Genomic DNA, 16,706 nt, shown 5'->3' on the forward strand with positions numbered 1-16,706 from the left:
ATCACAGAATGGCCTGGGTTGAAAAGGACAACAGTGCTCATCTAATTTCAACCCCCTGCTATGTGCAGGGTCGCAATCAACAGACCAAGCTGCCCAGAGCCACGCCATGCTGTGGGAACTCCTGGGGCCTGATGTGCAGGATCACACGGCCAGAGCTTCCCAGACGGAGGTAAAGGATAAAAGAGGTGAAGCAAGTTTCTGTTGTGCAGAGAAACCGTTCAGGCAGGGTGGCAGAGACAAAGAGAAATAACCTCCTGATCTCAGCCTCTTGTCACCCCAAAATGGGCCTCACCCTTTTCCTGCAGCCACTCAAATCATAGCAAAGTTCTTGCCTACAGAACCACATGGCTTATAGTTGGCAGTGAAAGAGCACAAAAAGCACATTTAATGTGAAAAAACAAGGCTTTGTAACCAAAACCCAGAGACAAAACAACGTATAACAGCATCAGTCCGTCCTCCTGCTTTATTTGAAATCACATTCAGACAACAAAGTGCAGAAAATAAAGTCTGCCCGGGATGCCAGAAGTCTGGAATAAGAAACAGAAGGGAAAAAAGAAAATAAGCAATCTGCTGCTTCAGTGCAGTGATAGCAAAGTGTCCCCTGGTGCTAAGTGCAGTCCGTATGTTTGGTTCTTCACTGCTTCATGACACACCATTATATATTAATGACACATTAATTCATCAACACCACTAGAGAACTTACACAGAAAGTTATTTACAGGATCACTCCATGAATTTTCTCTTACAATGTTGATTGCAATTCCAGGACATTGCACTGACACACAACGCATTTAAAACATTTACAGACAACAATAACTGAATTTCATACTGTGAATTACAAGGCTGTGGCTGTTTATGAACTCTCCCACTGCTCTGAGGTTCATTAGTGATCAAACTCAAATCTTCCACGACTCTTTCAGCTCCAGTACACAGAATAATGCAGAAATGAATATTTTAGGATGCTCAGTATTTCTTAATTATTTTTTTTTGTACAGCTACATAGAGCTCTGAGTGTTGCTTGCAACATCAACACGCTGCTACTGACATTTCTGCTCATGGTCCATGAGCATCATTGGGTTAAAAGCATTTTTTAAAAGTATAATGAAGCAGAACATGAAGGAAGCTGAAACCACTCAGCAACAGGACAAATACAGCCTTCAGCCTTCCTCACCTTAATGCCTCGACTCAGGGAAAAGCTTACTGCAAATGATACCTTCTCAGCAAGAGGGATAGCTCAAGGTCTGGACATCAGAGTCAGGGCTGGCAAACTAAGCCTTCGGAATGGGCTGATACATCTCACATCTCGTGTGCCAGCATGCTCCCATGCAGCTGGACTGAAAAGACATCTGGTTTCATTTCTTTCAGAGCTCTGGAGCTGCTCATGGTTTGTCTCTTCCATAAGAAAGAGAGGAGAGCTTTTTGTCCAGCCCCTGCTTACTTTCCTTGTTCCCTATGGACACCATCCCTCTGTTACCCTTCTTGTAAACCAGGGAAATTCCAGCAAGGCAGGTGAGGCAGCTATAATGCAAAACAAACAAGAAGTGTAAAAGCATTTCTTATAGTAGAAACACAGGAAATAGACATAGACCATTGTCTTACAAGGATACATTAGAAGGAATTTGATATCTTAAACACAAAAGAGGTGCCTGTGATTTCTTGCTCTAGAATGCTATGCATAGGTCAGTGTTAGGATTTAAAATGCAGCTACAATTCCTTTGCCAACAAATCGAAACAGTGAACACACATATGCACATGAAATTACACTTGAATTATTCTCTTAGTAGGAAATGCTTTCTTATGAAGGGAGTCATAGAATGGTTTGGGTTGGAAGGGACCTTAAGGACCACTGAGCTCCAAATCCATTCTCTGGGCAGTGAAGCCTCCCACCAGCTCAGGCTGCCCAGGGCCCCATCCAACATGGCCTTGAACGCTCCCAGTAATGGGGCATCCACAGCTTCTCTGCACACCCTGTGCCACTGCCTAATAGAGAAGAATTTCTTCCTTGTGTCTTCTTCAGCAGTAGGAATCGCTACCTGCTCAGTGAGCACACCTAAGCTTTGAGATGTCGGAGTTTCAGCTGGTTTGGATCAGTATCACTAAAAGTCTGATGACATCTTTGTGAATTTAACGGCACTAGAAATTCAATTCCTAAGAATGAAATTCACACTCTACTAATAAATGTTTTTTTTTCCTAAAGGTAATTTCTTCATGCAATTTAATTTCCCTGTATTTATTGGGTGTATTTTAATTTCATCATGTTCAGGTACCAGGTTTATCATCGTATTCTCAAAATCTCAGTAGCATAACTGAAAACGTATTATTCCAAGAAATTATCCAAGGCAGAAATTGCAGCACTTTGTTTCGTCATGAACTGCAAGTGCTACAGAATGATACCTCTCTAGAAACTCACCTAATAACTGAGAAAGCTAAGCTATTTCTCTCAAAACAGAGTTTTGCACTTGGCAGCTATACACGCCACTACACTGCAACGACTTTGTATTCATTAAACAGAGTTTCACTGTACACCAGACCTCGTGAAGTGGGTTTCAGTGTGCACAGTATAGCCTTTGGTATGACATCAGTGTGTTCCCCACGAACAAAGGCAGACCCTAAGGTAAGACAGTGTCAATTTTAACGTTAGGAAATTTTTCAGAAAACCAGATCTCAGCACTGAAAGGAATTATTTCCAGTTATAAGTTCTGCTACTGGACTGGTTACTCTGGTAAATCAGACACCAACTTCTCCCCTTGAAACCCCTCACCAGGCCTGACTGCTCCCCTCCTTCAGAAACTCGTCTTGCAGCTTTTCCTGCTTTAGCTTCCACATTTGATTTCTCATTCTGTCACCCTCAGAGACAGCAAATAATTCCCTTTCTTCATTTACATTATTATTGCCTTAAAGCTATTTATAGACTGTTATAATTTACTCTCAGACCTTTCCTCTTCTAGGCTACTTAACTTAACCCTGTCACCTTCTCCTCTTAGCTTCTGCTGCTTGTGCACAATTACATCTTCTTATCATCACAGAACGGCCTGGGTTCAAAGGCCCACAGCGCTCCTCCAGTCCCAACCCCCTGCTGTGTGCAGGTCGCCAACCAGCAGCCCAGGCTGCCCAGAGCCACATCCAGCCTGGCCTTGAATGCCTGCAGGGATGGGGCATCCACAGCCTCCTTGGGCAACCTGTGCCAGTGCCTCATCACCCTCGGGGGGAAAAACTTCCTCCTCATATCCAACCCAAACCTCCCCTGTCTCACTTTAAAACCATTCCCCTTGTCCCATCACCACCCACCCTCACAAACAGCCGTTCCCCTCCTGTTTATCTGCTCCCTTCAAGCACTGGAAGGCCGCAATGTGGTCTCCCCAGATCCACTATACTTTCCTTAGTTTCTCTACACTGTTCCTTAGCTTTGAGACCAAAATGGCAGGAAGCCAGGCAGATTCTTCTCTATTCACTGTTCAATATAATGTCTTTCAACTCAGTGTGAAGGATGTTCAGATTGGAGGGAGACATTTAGGTGTTGCAAATTGCCCCCATGAATGCAAACCCCTTTTTTGACTTTCATCCCAATTTCTTACTTTAGGATGCTAAGCCTCTGTGTGGCCCGTTTTCTGAACTGACAAGACCTTCACGACTCCTTGTCGTATCTACTTCATACGGGTACCTATTTTCTAAATGTTTAATATTTCCATTAATGTAGGATGAAGCTTGATGCAACGTAAACATTATTTGTCATTTAAAATGCATGGTATACCTCATGCCACACCCACCATCTACAACTAAAACACAGTCTGTGCTACAATAATGTATTTTATTAGTATTTCACATATATCTCTGTCACTTTACACCAAGGGTAAGAGATCTACTCCCAGAATTCCCTTTAGATGCTACATTGAAAACTAAAAAGATTAAGGAGCTATTTTTGTGGCACAGGAAAGCTAATTAACCTTTACTATCTATGAGCAAATTTCATCCAAATGTTGCTAAATGTTGTTAACTGTTTTGACTTTGAATGTTCCTCTTAGAATAGGTCACTAACAGAATGGCTGTAATGATGAAACTACAGTCAGTGGCTGATAAAAGCTGATTACACATGGTTAATGAAGAAACCTTTAAGTTCAGAAATAATGAGAGCCTGAAACCCTGTAATCAAGCCTTATATTTCAAAAGATTTTGTTGTATGTCGTAACTGGGGAAGTGAAGGTCATGCTTCAATTGCAAACCTGCCCTACACCTGTATCTACCAAATAAAGGGCAATATAAGTCATCCTGAAAAATAAAGCAAGAATAGAAATAGCAGAGGAAGGCCACTGTGGGATATGCAATGGCTCAAGAACACATGCAAAGATGGCAATGACAATAATGGCCTCTTCCCTTCATTGCAATGCTCTAAGCTCAGCAGCAGCTCTACAGAAATTCTAATTTCTCATTATTCTTTGGGGCTGGAGAACTCCAAAGCCTTGTGACACTTGCAAAGACACAGATGTGGAGGAAAGCAACCAATCATTTATCTTGAGAGAGAAGGGAGAGAAAAGGGTGTTCTGGTGAACATTATTATCAACTTCCAACCTGAGGCAAGAGTCACGTGGGAACACTCTGAGTTGGGAAACGCATCTAAAATGATGTCACAGCAAATTCTCTGAGGAACAACTGAATTGTCTGGAAGTTCCATATCATCATCATATCATAGTATGGTTTGGGTTGGAAGGGACCCCAGTGATCATGAAGCTCCAACCCCCCTGTGCCATGCAGGGCCACCAACCTCCCCATTTCACAGCAGCCCAGGCTGCCCAGGGCCCCATCCAACCTGGCCTTGAACACCTCCAGGGATGGACGGGGCATCACAGCCTCTCTGGGCAGCTGTTCCAGCACCTCACCACTCTCTGTGCAAAGAGCTTAATTTTCCTTATGGGAAGGGTTAGAATCATAAGCAGAAATGGATAATGTAGGATAACCCTGCACACTGCAGGTGGAATATTGTCCATAAAGACATTACATCAAAGAGAAAATTTCCACCAAACAATTCCATTCACTCTCATTGCACTGTCAGTTCATTAATGATAACCCCTTCATATGAAGATACTATCTAAATATCTAAACAAACAAAACAAAAACAAACCAAAACCAACCAACCAAACCAACCAACAAACAAACCAATCAATTGCTGTGCTGCTGTTTTTTCTCTCATTATTACTACAGGCATAGAAAGAAATCTTTCTGCAGCTCCATTCACCTCTATGGGCAAATTTCTGTGAAATATTCAAGCTCACAACCACAACTTCCATCTTTAGTGCTCTTCTTTCAACTTTTTTTACCAAAAATATTTGCTTAATTCACCTCTTTCAAATGTCAGTACTGTTCAAGCAGCGTTGACCATTACTTCTATGTTATCAACAGTTTCCAAGCCCATGGAGGAAGGCTCAAAGACATTCTACAGCTATGACTGGTAATGACCAAATTAAAAGTCTTCATATCCACGGGCTTCACACAGTTTCATTGCCTGTAACCTTGAAATACAAAGTAGTGTGTTATTCTCACTGGGACAATCTTACTGTCCAGGTTAGCTCATTATCTAAATGGAGTTTTAACCCATGTCCATTATTTCCTTCAAGCCAGTGGCAGTGAATTCAGATAATACTTTGCTTCTTGGCAGCTCAGTCTGAATGTGCACATAGGATACATAATATTCATGGCAATTATTCTTCACGGCACTAATTTCATTGAAGATATAATATTAATGGATAAAATGATAAATATCACAGGGTTGAAATATTGAAGATGCAGTAAAGAAAACTTCTTTCAGAGAAGGAAGCAGTTCCTGTGTTGGGCTTTGTTGATGCTTTGGTTCAGGTCATGTCCTGGTGTTGGGGGTGGGGAGGAGCCAAGGGCTGCCAGCTGGGTTACATTACAACATTGCTCTGTAGTGAAAGATCCATAGAGATGAAAAGACTTGATTTCTTGGCAAAATTTGGCATAGAATATCACATAGGTATCACAGCAACTCCTCACCCTTCAGTGAGTTCTGCTAGTGCTTTCTCAAAGTCCTAGTTCTGTTACTTATTTCATATCTCAGTTCCTCCCAGAAGAAACCAAAGTCAAACATCAGAGTTAATAACCTGCTTATACTGGACAGCTAATATCTGGTGAATAGGGATGCCTCATTTTTAAGGCAAATCCACAAATGAAGAAGAACAGAATGAGAAGAATTATGGCCCAGGTGCAGCGCAATTATGTGTCCGCCTCACCCTGCAGATCCTTTCAAAGCACATCCTTTGTTCAGTGCTGCCTTTGAGACTTACGTGCTCTCTTCGGGACTGCCTGAATCCTTCCTAGACTTCATCCTTGCAGAGTTTGTGCTTTAGAATCAGGCCCAACTGCACATGAGAAAGATTTCTGTGTACGTGTGCCGTAACCTTTCTCAGCGTTGGCTTTGAGTCCAGATTCATACTTAGGATTGAGCAGGGATTTGCTGTACGACATGTTGGAGCACATCCAGAGGTGCCACAGAAATGGCCTGAGGGATGGAGCAGCTCCCTGCGAGGGCAGCTGGGCTGTGCTGCTGGAGAGGAGAAGGAGCGGGGAGAGCTGAGAGCGGCCTGCGGTGCCTGCAGGGCTGTATGAGAGAAGGGCAGACTCTCATCGGGGTCCGCGTGCCGGGACGAGGGCGATGGGTTCGGAGCCAAGGAGGGCAGATTTCGGTGGATGTAAGGAAGGAGCCGCTGGCGGTGAGGCGGTGAGGCGCTGCACAGGGTGCCCAGAGGTGCTGCTGCCCCGTCCTGCACGCAGCCAAGGCCAGGGGACGGGGCTGTGAGCACTGAGGAGCTGCGGTGTGCTGTGCGCTGCAGGCCTGCGCTGATGGCCTCCGGGGTCCCTTCCTGCTCAAACCGTTCTGTGCTTCTATGAAACAAAAAACGTATTTCAAAGGCTCTGAATCCGGTTCTTTTATACAAATGAATCTCCTCTCTTTCTTCTTCTCTGAATAATTAAAACATTCACCTGGCTCTAATCACCCTGTTTCAGTTGGTATGGAAAGAACTACATTGTACGTATGACTGAGGAGTAAAAAAGAAAACCTGTCATTGTTTTAATTTCTTCACAGGAAGACGAAATTTCAGCGGTATGATTGTTTGCCATCGGGTTTTCCCTCACTGTGAAACAAGCCTTCACACTTCCATTTGTGTTTCACTCAGTGCTGCCGAATCCCTGTGTGAAGATATGGTGTACATCCTGCAGGAAAAGAAAGCACAGGCATGTTGCATGACACAAGCTAGCCATTAACTTCCTAATTTGGGAAAGGTCATTTTTTAGAACATTTCTTCACCACACAAGCCCGAGAAAGAGGGACTTTATTCAACCTCCTTCCTCCTTTGCAGTGATATTTAAGGCTGCTTCAGGTTTGTCTCCCTTTTGCCCAAAGCTGCAGAGGTTTCTTGGCTAACCTATGAATTTGCCACACAACATCTATAGACCCTGTATCTTCTGCAGATGAGATAAATCCGAGCCTATGGTCACAGAACCACCTGCTAAGGGATGCCACAGAAAATATCAAGTGCTCTTGTGGACAATACATTAAAAGGAAAGGAAACACAATGAATGCCGCCATAGGTCTTCATGCCTCTCACACGTACGTACTCATATTTTCCTTTCTATGTATCTCCAGTCACTTAACTCTGGTAGAGCATCTGTGGCCTTAACTCCAGCCCCTGCCGTCAGACTGGTTTACAGCATTCTCTTGTTCTGACTCGGAAGATAAGACAGAACTAGAGGTATTTTTCTTCCACAGACAGCCGGTGGTTCCATGACCTCTAATGATGGTCAGCACAGACTGCACCAAAGCTACAAAGCTGGAAATGGATCTGAGGCCTTTTTGGATTCTTTATTTGTTTGTTTGTTCGATGAGGGCTTTTCACGGTTTCCTTTACATAAAGTAAAGAAGAGGAACCAGAAGAGAAAGACCTTGCATAAGTCATGGTCAAAAAGAAAGGCCAGGGTCAAAAACAAAAGCAGAGATTTGAAGAGCCATGACTCTTGGAAGATCTTATGTTCAGTAATTTTTTGGAGTACTGTATTGAAACACATCTGACATCTCAAAGAAGAAATTACCTCGATCCCTTCAAAGAGCTCTTCTTCTGCAGTGTCTTCAGCCCACCTGACCGGCAGCATGCAAATTTGCAATCAATGACCTGGTAAATAATTGGGTTGTACATGGCAGCCGACTTGGCAAGCAGAGTTGGTACCACCGAGAACTGAATGGGAACGGAATCCGGCCGTCCAAAGGCTGACCACACAGAGACCACGGCGTAGGGGATCCAGGCAATGAGGAATCCGGCACAGATCAACATTGCCACCTTGTGAGAGGAAGAGGGAAAGGAGTTAATCTGGAAGAGCCGTCCTTGCTGACAGAACATTGCAAAGTTCAGCAAAATGCAAGGGAACATCTAATGGAATGGGAAAGAAAAAGTACAACCTGCTTGAGATAAACTCGCAGCCTGAAAAAGGTGTAGCATCTTCTCTCTGCATTTCATTTCCCTGGATACGAAAGAGGATTTTAAACACTTAACTCTGCCTCCACGGAATAATCAGACGTTGGTGACAGTTGGAGGGAAATCACAAGTCACCCCAGTATTACTTTCCCACGCAGACTCTTGCTATCTTAATTGCAAATAAAAATAATTTTTAAAAAGAGAACAAAATAATCCTAGAATATCGTGGTTAGAAGGAGCCCACACGGATGCTTGAGTCCAGCTCCTGGTTGCACAGAGGACCACCTAAAGTTCATAACCCTACGTCTAAATCACAGCACTCCCAGTCAGCTCAGGGCTACTTGCTTTCCTGTAGGCTGTGCTGATGTCCCTGAGAGAAAGAGTCAAAACCCAATGGGGTGGGGAACCCTCCGTGAGGATGGGCGCTCGTAAGAGCAGGATGGAGAAGAGTTTTTCCAAACCAGGTTCATCTCCCTGTACCCATGAGGGGGTCCATGGCCCATCTTCTGCTGGAAAAATGCCTGACATTTGGATTCCTTCCAATACCAGAAAGTGAGCATTAAGTCATTCAAGAAAACATGAGAGGTCAGGTCAGTGGGATTACCCATCTCAGCAGATAACAAAATAGTGTATTTACTTGCATCGACCGGAATTGAATCAATCGGAAATTTGAGAGTGAGAACACTGGTACAACATCCAGTTTTCTTTTTCTTTACACCTAACATGGATTTCATACTCCATGAGTCTCTGCGGATACTTTGAAAAGCAAATTCCTACAGATTTTTTAAGTTGCACTCCTGGAAAGTTGCATTCCAAGAAAGTGAGTTCCTAGTAACACTAGGAAATGTAACCATAGCATTATTTCGTATAAACATTAAACAAAACCTCTTTCAGCCATAACCTGGGATATATTGACTTTATCTGAGCCAGTTTGTCTCTACTGAGTCACAGCTTGATATACCTGGACTTCCTATTTATTTCCATGGAAACTACAGGGGATACAAAGAGCACAATAACACTATAGAGCACAATCTCAGCTACAAAATACAATTTTTCAACATAGTCACCACCATGAGCTGTGCATTTTCACAGTGATGACCAAGAGCCTGCATTCCTTGTTTGCAAAACTGCGCCAGAGGAGGTGACCCACAGTTTTACAGCCCCTGCTGCCATCCCACCGACATCCACCTCTGACATCATGGGTCAGCATCATAAAATGGAAGCATTACTTCCAGATCAGTCCTCATCACATCAAATGCCATCACGCAATACTACATCCTGAAGAATGTATGCCATTCTAGAGCTGCCACTGGCTGAGTGTTCCTCCATACCCAGCCTGAGAGTACAACAGGCACATTCATTTGATTAAGACAAAGAGGAGGACTGCAATGAAAATGCCATCAGAAAACACAATTTTTTTTGTGTATTACAAAAGCTTTTGTGGAGCCTTTTGTTCTACATCTTAGTAGAAATATTATTGGCAGGGAAGCTTCATATATTATGCTCTTTTGTTGCCCATCACTAACAAAACAGTGCTCGTCAGCCAAGGATCTCAAACACTGCCTCTCTTGGAAACCACACAGCGCGGTTAGGTGCGTTGTGATGGAGATTCATACTCCATATTTATGTATAAACCAACTATACTGTAGCTCCAAGACAACATGCCCCGCTGTACATCCAAGGTAGGAGGGAAAGTTGCTACAATTACTATACATAGAAGTGTTACAAGGCTCCTGCAACATGGGGAAAAGAGTCAAACCCCATACACTGAATCAGAAGTTCCCCCATTCTTCAGAGCAAAGCTGCTGAATAACTGAAAAACTGCACTGCACCCAGGTGACCATTTTTAAACACAAATCACAAATGCAGCTTTGCCAGCTGCACTGACAGCACTGCAGTCACTGGCAGTTCAGGCGTGTTCTGATACGATGCATACTATAGAAATCTCATTTTAACCTCTTAAAAACGCAATGAAATGAATGCTGGATCAGCCAAGTAAAGGAAGCTGCCCGTCTGCTTCTTGGCCTGGATTGCGGATGATGGTGAATTTTTACAACTAAGAAGTCTGGCTTTGTTTGGCACAAGCTTTTGTATTGAAACTGCACAATAGCCAGTATCATTGTGGAAATTATGACTCCATTCTTGCTTTTTCCCATCTTGGCAGTAATATGTGAGAGACTCATGAGACTCTCATCAATGAGATCATGACTTTCAGATCATGCCATCACTCAGCACAAGACAGCACACTGCTGACATTCTTCAAACCCATTTTTATGATCCAGTAAGGTAAATGAGGTTAATTCTCCCCACTTACCTTGGTCAGCTTCATTTCAAGTATGTGGCTGTTCTGGATCCTGGTGTCGTAGTGAGCAACCTCTTTGGTGGACGACTTGACTTTTAAAATGATTTTAACATAGGAGAACACAATCACTGCAGTTGGAAACAGGAGGCAAAAGAAAAGAATGCTGAGAACGAAAGCCTGCCCAGCCACTGAAGCCTGCGCCAGCCACCAGTCCAGGGTGCACGAGGTCCCAAAGGGCTCAGGAGCATAGCTTCCCACACCAGCAAAAGGCACCGTAGCCCAGAATGTCGCATAGGCCCAGATAAGTGCCAGGCAGATAAAGGCATGGTGTCTCTTAAGCCAGGTACCTGGAAGAAAATTTGAGGGTTACAACCACTGTTCCGCACGTATTTGGCACAATTAAACATGTCATCCTACGTGTAAAGCAAGAGCTTCCTTGGCTGTTTGTCAGCAACCTCATAGGGTTCATTTCAGCTCCTCCTACAGTGGACACCCAAGCTAACCACCCCAGCCCTGCTCCGTACCTCATGGAGAGATGCTCGACTGCAGAGATGACATGTTAGGTTCTGCTTTGAGCTATCGTGATTTACTGCCTACAGGAGTCTGTACAAAAGCAATCCAAACAGCTAGCTCAGCAACAATCATGGGAATTCCCCTTATTTTGTTGGGGAGTTAGATCCTCCCGATGCAAGAAAAACATCTTTTCCAAACTGTGACTGTGTTCTTTAACTGAAAAGAGTTAAGCATGTAATACTTCATGTTTGAGAGATGTACAATGCTGATGGATATGTCAATAGCAGCTTTCATTGCTAAATTCATTTCCTCCTTTCAAGACCTATCTCCAGACCAGAGAGATATCACATTTATTATGAGCTGTTTCACATCCAAATCTTTTAGCTCTTGAATAACCTACCAAATATCTTACAGGAATGTAGGCGTCTAATGAGGAATACTTTTGTGTATCAGGTCACAAGACCTTTCAATATGTGCAAAACTTGAATCTGTTAACATCAGTGGTGCTTGGTAGCCACAAAGTGATTTATCAGTAAGTGATTACTAAAACTTCTGACTTAAGCAGAGAGCAGAGGGACAAAAGCACTACAGATTTAGCATGGATTACTTGGGTCATGCAAACACATCACTTTGATACATGCATTCCTCTCCATATTTAACAGCAGTATTTTGGAGAGCTTAAGTGTGATTTCAGGCTAGAAACCTCAGATGATAACGACAGGAGAAAAAGCTTAAGATGCTTAATTTATCCAAGGAGAGGTTAAGAGCACAGCTTCAGTGGTTGCAAAGGGCTTCTGCCATCCAGCAAATGAAGTGTAACAAGACCCAACAGCCTACTCATGTTAGAACTGGCCATTTCTTCTACCATCAGTATGATCTGCTTAGACATACTTGACATCTCAAACAGAAGGCTACCTACCTTCATGGCAACACTCCAGTCCATCAGAAATTTTGGTTCTGATTCAGAGACATTTGAGAAAATTTGTAGAATCGTGGAATATTCTGTTGGACAACACTGAGTCCAACTCCAGGCTCCACAGAGGACAATCTAAGAGTTAAATCATGTATTAAGGTACAAGACCATGATCGGTTCCCTAAGGACCCTTTTCCAGTGCCTGACCACCCTCTCAGTGAAGAAAGTTCTCCTAATTTTAAGTAGGATGTTGGCAGAGATAACCAAAGCAGTTGTTTCTGGTCATGTAAATCCTTAACTCCCTCTTCTGTATTTCACTGTTTGCTTTGTTGGTTTGGGTTTTGTGCTGTGGTTTGTTCTTTTTCTCCTTTTATTTCAGGAAATAATTTCTAATTGTTGTGTTTCCTTGCCCTGGTTGTTCACAACCCTAATGACCAATGTCTTCTTGGGCAGGAGGGGGAGAGGAGGCAGAATGAGAACATCCCTTAATACATTTTCTCTTCCTTACCATAAGCCAAGTGACAGATTTTTAGGTATCTATCCAGACTGACAGCTGTCATGGTAATAAGGCTCCCACAGCCAAAGAAGAAGCCAGCCCATCCATACCAGCGGCAGCCCATCCATCCGAAGATCCAGCGGTGAGAAAAGAAGGAAATGATACTGAAGGGTTTTCCTACAACTTCCAACAGAGAGAAGACTGTCAGCTGACGGATAAAATCCATCCCTGATAAAAACATCCTTTTTCAGAAAAGCAAACCCTCCCCTTTGCAGAAAGCAAACACCAGCAGAAATGCTCAGCAGTGTGGATGTGATTGATCCACAGGATGAAGCCAAAGGCAGCCATAGCTAAATCTCACAGCATCTGCACGTGGTAGGATTATTCAAACTGTCATATGTGCTGGAAACAGATGCTTCCCTGCAGACTGCAGGAATGAGAAGTCAATTCACACTCTAGTGCTAAGCACATACAAATTTATCCCTCTAGAAAATCTTCTGAGTATGGTTTATCACAGAATCATAGAATAATAGAATTGGGCTGGGTGGAAAGGGATCTCAAGGATCATGAAGCTCCAACCCCCCGCCACAGGCAGGGTCACCAACCTCCATATCTAATGCTAGATACAGGTTTAGGTCCGCTTCAAACACAAACGTGTGAATCTGCATGTGGAACAGGCACAGATCTACTTAAACTACATCCTTATAATTAACTGAGCATCTTCAAACACAGGAGAAACAGATTTGCCTTCAAAGAGGTCTTCTGCAAGCATACCAAGGCCCAGTATTAGAATCTACACTGTAGTAAAGTGTTAGGTAAGAAAGACGTGGTGCTAGGGCAGAGCATGGATCTGAGCAGCAGAACAGCCTCAGTGCCTGCCCATACTGCCACATGTCCCGAGAGACTCTCAGCAAGTCATCTGCATGCAGATACACAAAAGTTTCAAGCATCTCCAACCAGCAGGTAAACCCCTAGGTGTTCTGGAGAGCCTCGTGGCTCTCTAGCTTCGTTCTCCATTTACAGAAGTGGATGGTTTGCTATGAAAGAAGTCAGGTTAAGTCATACTTTGTTCCATTCTTGCCTTAAAACAGACTGACTTTACATTCTTTGTAAATATCAGGAGAATGGGAAATCTTGGAAATAGTGATTTTCTAGTTGGAAATCTCCACCTTCTGATTTTACTTTATTTTTTCTCAAACTGGAGAAAAAAAACTCATACAATATAATCAGCTTTAACAGAACAGAAAACTCAAACATTTACAATCCAGGAACACCAGCATGCTTTACAACCCTGCACTTTTGCTTACCCGAAATGCTCAAAAGTCTGAACCATTCGACAGCAACATTCAAACAACTTTAAATATTTAACTCCATGTATATGCCTGCACAGGACTTACCTGAGGGCCTGTGTGGGTTTACAGCATCACCAAACACCCTGGGCTGCTGCCCTGGCTGTGATGCCACAGTGGCTTAGATAATGAACCTGTAAAGCAGGCAAGCATGGTCCAGCAGACTCTAATTCCCCTGACATAACTTATTCATAGAAATAAATTAATAGAATCTCACAGAAGTGAAAAGCCTTCAAAATGAGGTGTATTCTTAAACAGTGCACTCTGGGCACCTTTTGTTGCAGCTGAAGCCTGTCAGGAAAGCTCTAGCTGAGCTGAAAGCTGTGCTTAGGCCATAAAAACACATTTTTCTTCAAGCAGAAGAAATACTTTAATTTTTCAAGCAAAAGCAGACCCCAATGATCAAGGTTTCAAGAAAAACATGAAATACTGCAAAAGCTAGGATATAGCCCGACAGCAAGCAACTTTCTGCACGTAAGCCATTGTCAGCTCTGAAGGGCATCGCGTGTACTTGCACACAATGATGTTCTGTCGGTGCACAACGAGCCTGGTGCAGCCCTGAACAAGGAGCTGTTGCCACCCAGTGGCAATCTGCAGGAAGCTGGGCTATTGCAGACCCACCTCTTCAGCAAAGTGCTCCGGTGAGCCAAGGAAATATAATGGCTTTGGAAAATGTCCCACCTCCACTACGATTAGCCCAAAGGCAGAACCCATCACATTTTTGAATCAATGTCTTTCTTTACCAAAAGAAAAGGAAAGGAGAAAAAGCACGTGTAGCTCTGCCAATCACTCTTGTTTTCCATAACAACACTTCAGCAGATGGAGAAGTTGAGATCCCTGTAGAAATGTGGTGACAAAGATCAGTCATGTGCTGGGGATATGCCTAAGGAGAGAAGCAAGGAGCCCTCATGCTACAACTCTTGCTTTCTAGCATTCCCAGATGGGCTGCAATTTGTGTGCTTGGGATACACCCTTCAGTGGCTTGGAAATACCTTTACATTCCAAATGTACAGCTACAGAAAATTTCCATTTCAGTGGAGCAACTCACACTATTCAGATCTTTATTACTCCTTCCCTAGGGTGCTGCAGGATGGAAATAGCGTCTCCAGGGTGGTTATGCTAAAGCAAATATTGGGATTCATCTGTGTGGTAGCAGAATAAATATATTTATACCAACAGCTTTCTTCAGCAGAAGGGATGTGCCTCTTTCAGATAACCATGCTTACTGAGCAGTGAAAAGCAACAGAATTTTTGGAAGCGGTGGGGGTCAGCGGTTTGTTGGATGTGTGCAGTGGGAACAGCAAGAGGCTGCATCTTCGAGGGGCTGGGAGCCATCCTTTTATGTTGTTCTGCAATATTTCAGGCATTTGGAAAATGACAAAACCATTCAGGAGGGATGAGGGTAGGAAAAGAGTGCGGACCTGGGCGCAGCAGTCCTAGCATATGCAACACGCAGGGAACAGGGAGCATGGGAGTATTCTGTCATTTATATTGCATTGGGGACACTGCATGGTCATAGCGGGGTCACATCAAGCCTTTATACTTATTAGGTTGTCTGCCATCCAAAAAAGCCTTTTCTAAAGGACATCCAGCTCACTCCATCTCATTTTCCTATCGCTCTGAGCAACTTAATGAGACTCACATGAAGAATCAAAGAAGTGAGCTGCAAAGACTCTTGACTCCCCAGTACTGTGTAAGCCTTTACAAAGCTTCCAGTCTCATTCCAGAGCATCTGGGTTGCCCAGCCCTGACTGTTGGGTTAAAATAGAAATCCCTCAAGTTGGCTGATGCTGCTTTTACTCTACAGACTGACACAAACATAGAAGAGGAAAGTCATCAGCAAGAAAAGTATTACCTCTGATAGGCCAATGGCTGCTGAAAGGTTCTAATTCGTTCCCTTCACTCCCACCCCTACTAAGATTTGATTCCCTCCTGTGGCACCCTGCAGCAAGTAAAGGCAATTTTCTTCCATAGCAGTGCAAACCCATTTTCTGCTTACTGTGCTGGGGAACACATGGGAGCTATCTGTGAAGGCTGCACAGTTCTGAGGGGAACATAAGCTTTATCTGAGAATTGTTAAATCCAACCCTATTTTCTCCTCTGGAGTTTTCACTTCCTTTCATCAAGTTGTGCAGGAAAGTTGTTTTCTGTCCTTCCCTCTGTCATGCAAATAACAGAGCAGAAGTGTCAGTAGTAGATTTATATGGGGCTCCCCAGCACTTCTGGAGGACTGTCTCTTCTGCTGCCAGAAAGAATAGTGGGAGAGTACAGATGAATAAATGAAGACATGAAATTACCTGAAATGCCCAGATCACACACTGCTAAATTAACAGTCATTATCTCAGCGGGTCTTAACTTCTTTTTTCTCTTTGAGGACATAAAGATAACATACCCGTTTCCCAGAGTTGAAAGAATCCCTAAAATTCAAAAAGAAAAGAAAAGCAATGAAATTGGAGTTCTCCTTAAAAACAGTGATATCCCATCCTAGTGAAATTTCTGGTGCTTGTTCTTTGTTCCCAAGGTGAGACATTTCGCTCTGAAACACGACATTCATCCATATTTTGTACCTCATGGAGATATCTGCTGCAGACATAGAATCACAGACTCACAGAATCACAGAATGGCCCAGGTTGGAAGGGACCTCAAGGATCAC

The 16,706-nt window shown here is 43.4% G+C and overlaps 1 protein-coding gene across 1 annotated transcript; it reads right to left on the reverse strand.

Moving 5' to 3' along the window:
* Positions 1-7,160: 7,160 nt before the first annotated feature.
* OPN5 (opsin 5) lies at positions 7,161-16,474 on the reverse strand (the record flags this gene model as incomplete). Its single annotated transcript, XM_042883468.1, has 5 exons — positions 7,161-7,224; positions 8,101-8,345; positions 10,795-11,129; positions 12,717-12,887; positions 16,351-16,474. Coding segments are annotated over 5 exons (939 nt in total), but the record flags the coding sequence as incomplete, so codon positions are not given.
* Positions 16,475-16,706: the final 232 nt, after the last annotated feature.

Source organism: Lagopus leucura, unplaced genomic scaffold, assembly GCF_019238085.1.
Source record: "Lagopus leucura isolate 7727_CA_CO unplaced genomic scaffold, USGS_WTPT01 Super-Scaffold_100038, whole genome shotgun sequence".
Classification (NCBI taxonomy): domain Eukaryota; kingdom Metazoa; phylum Chordata; class Aves; order Galliformes; family Phasianidae; genus Lagopus; species Lagopus leucura.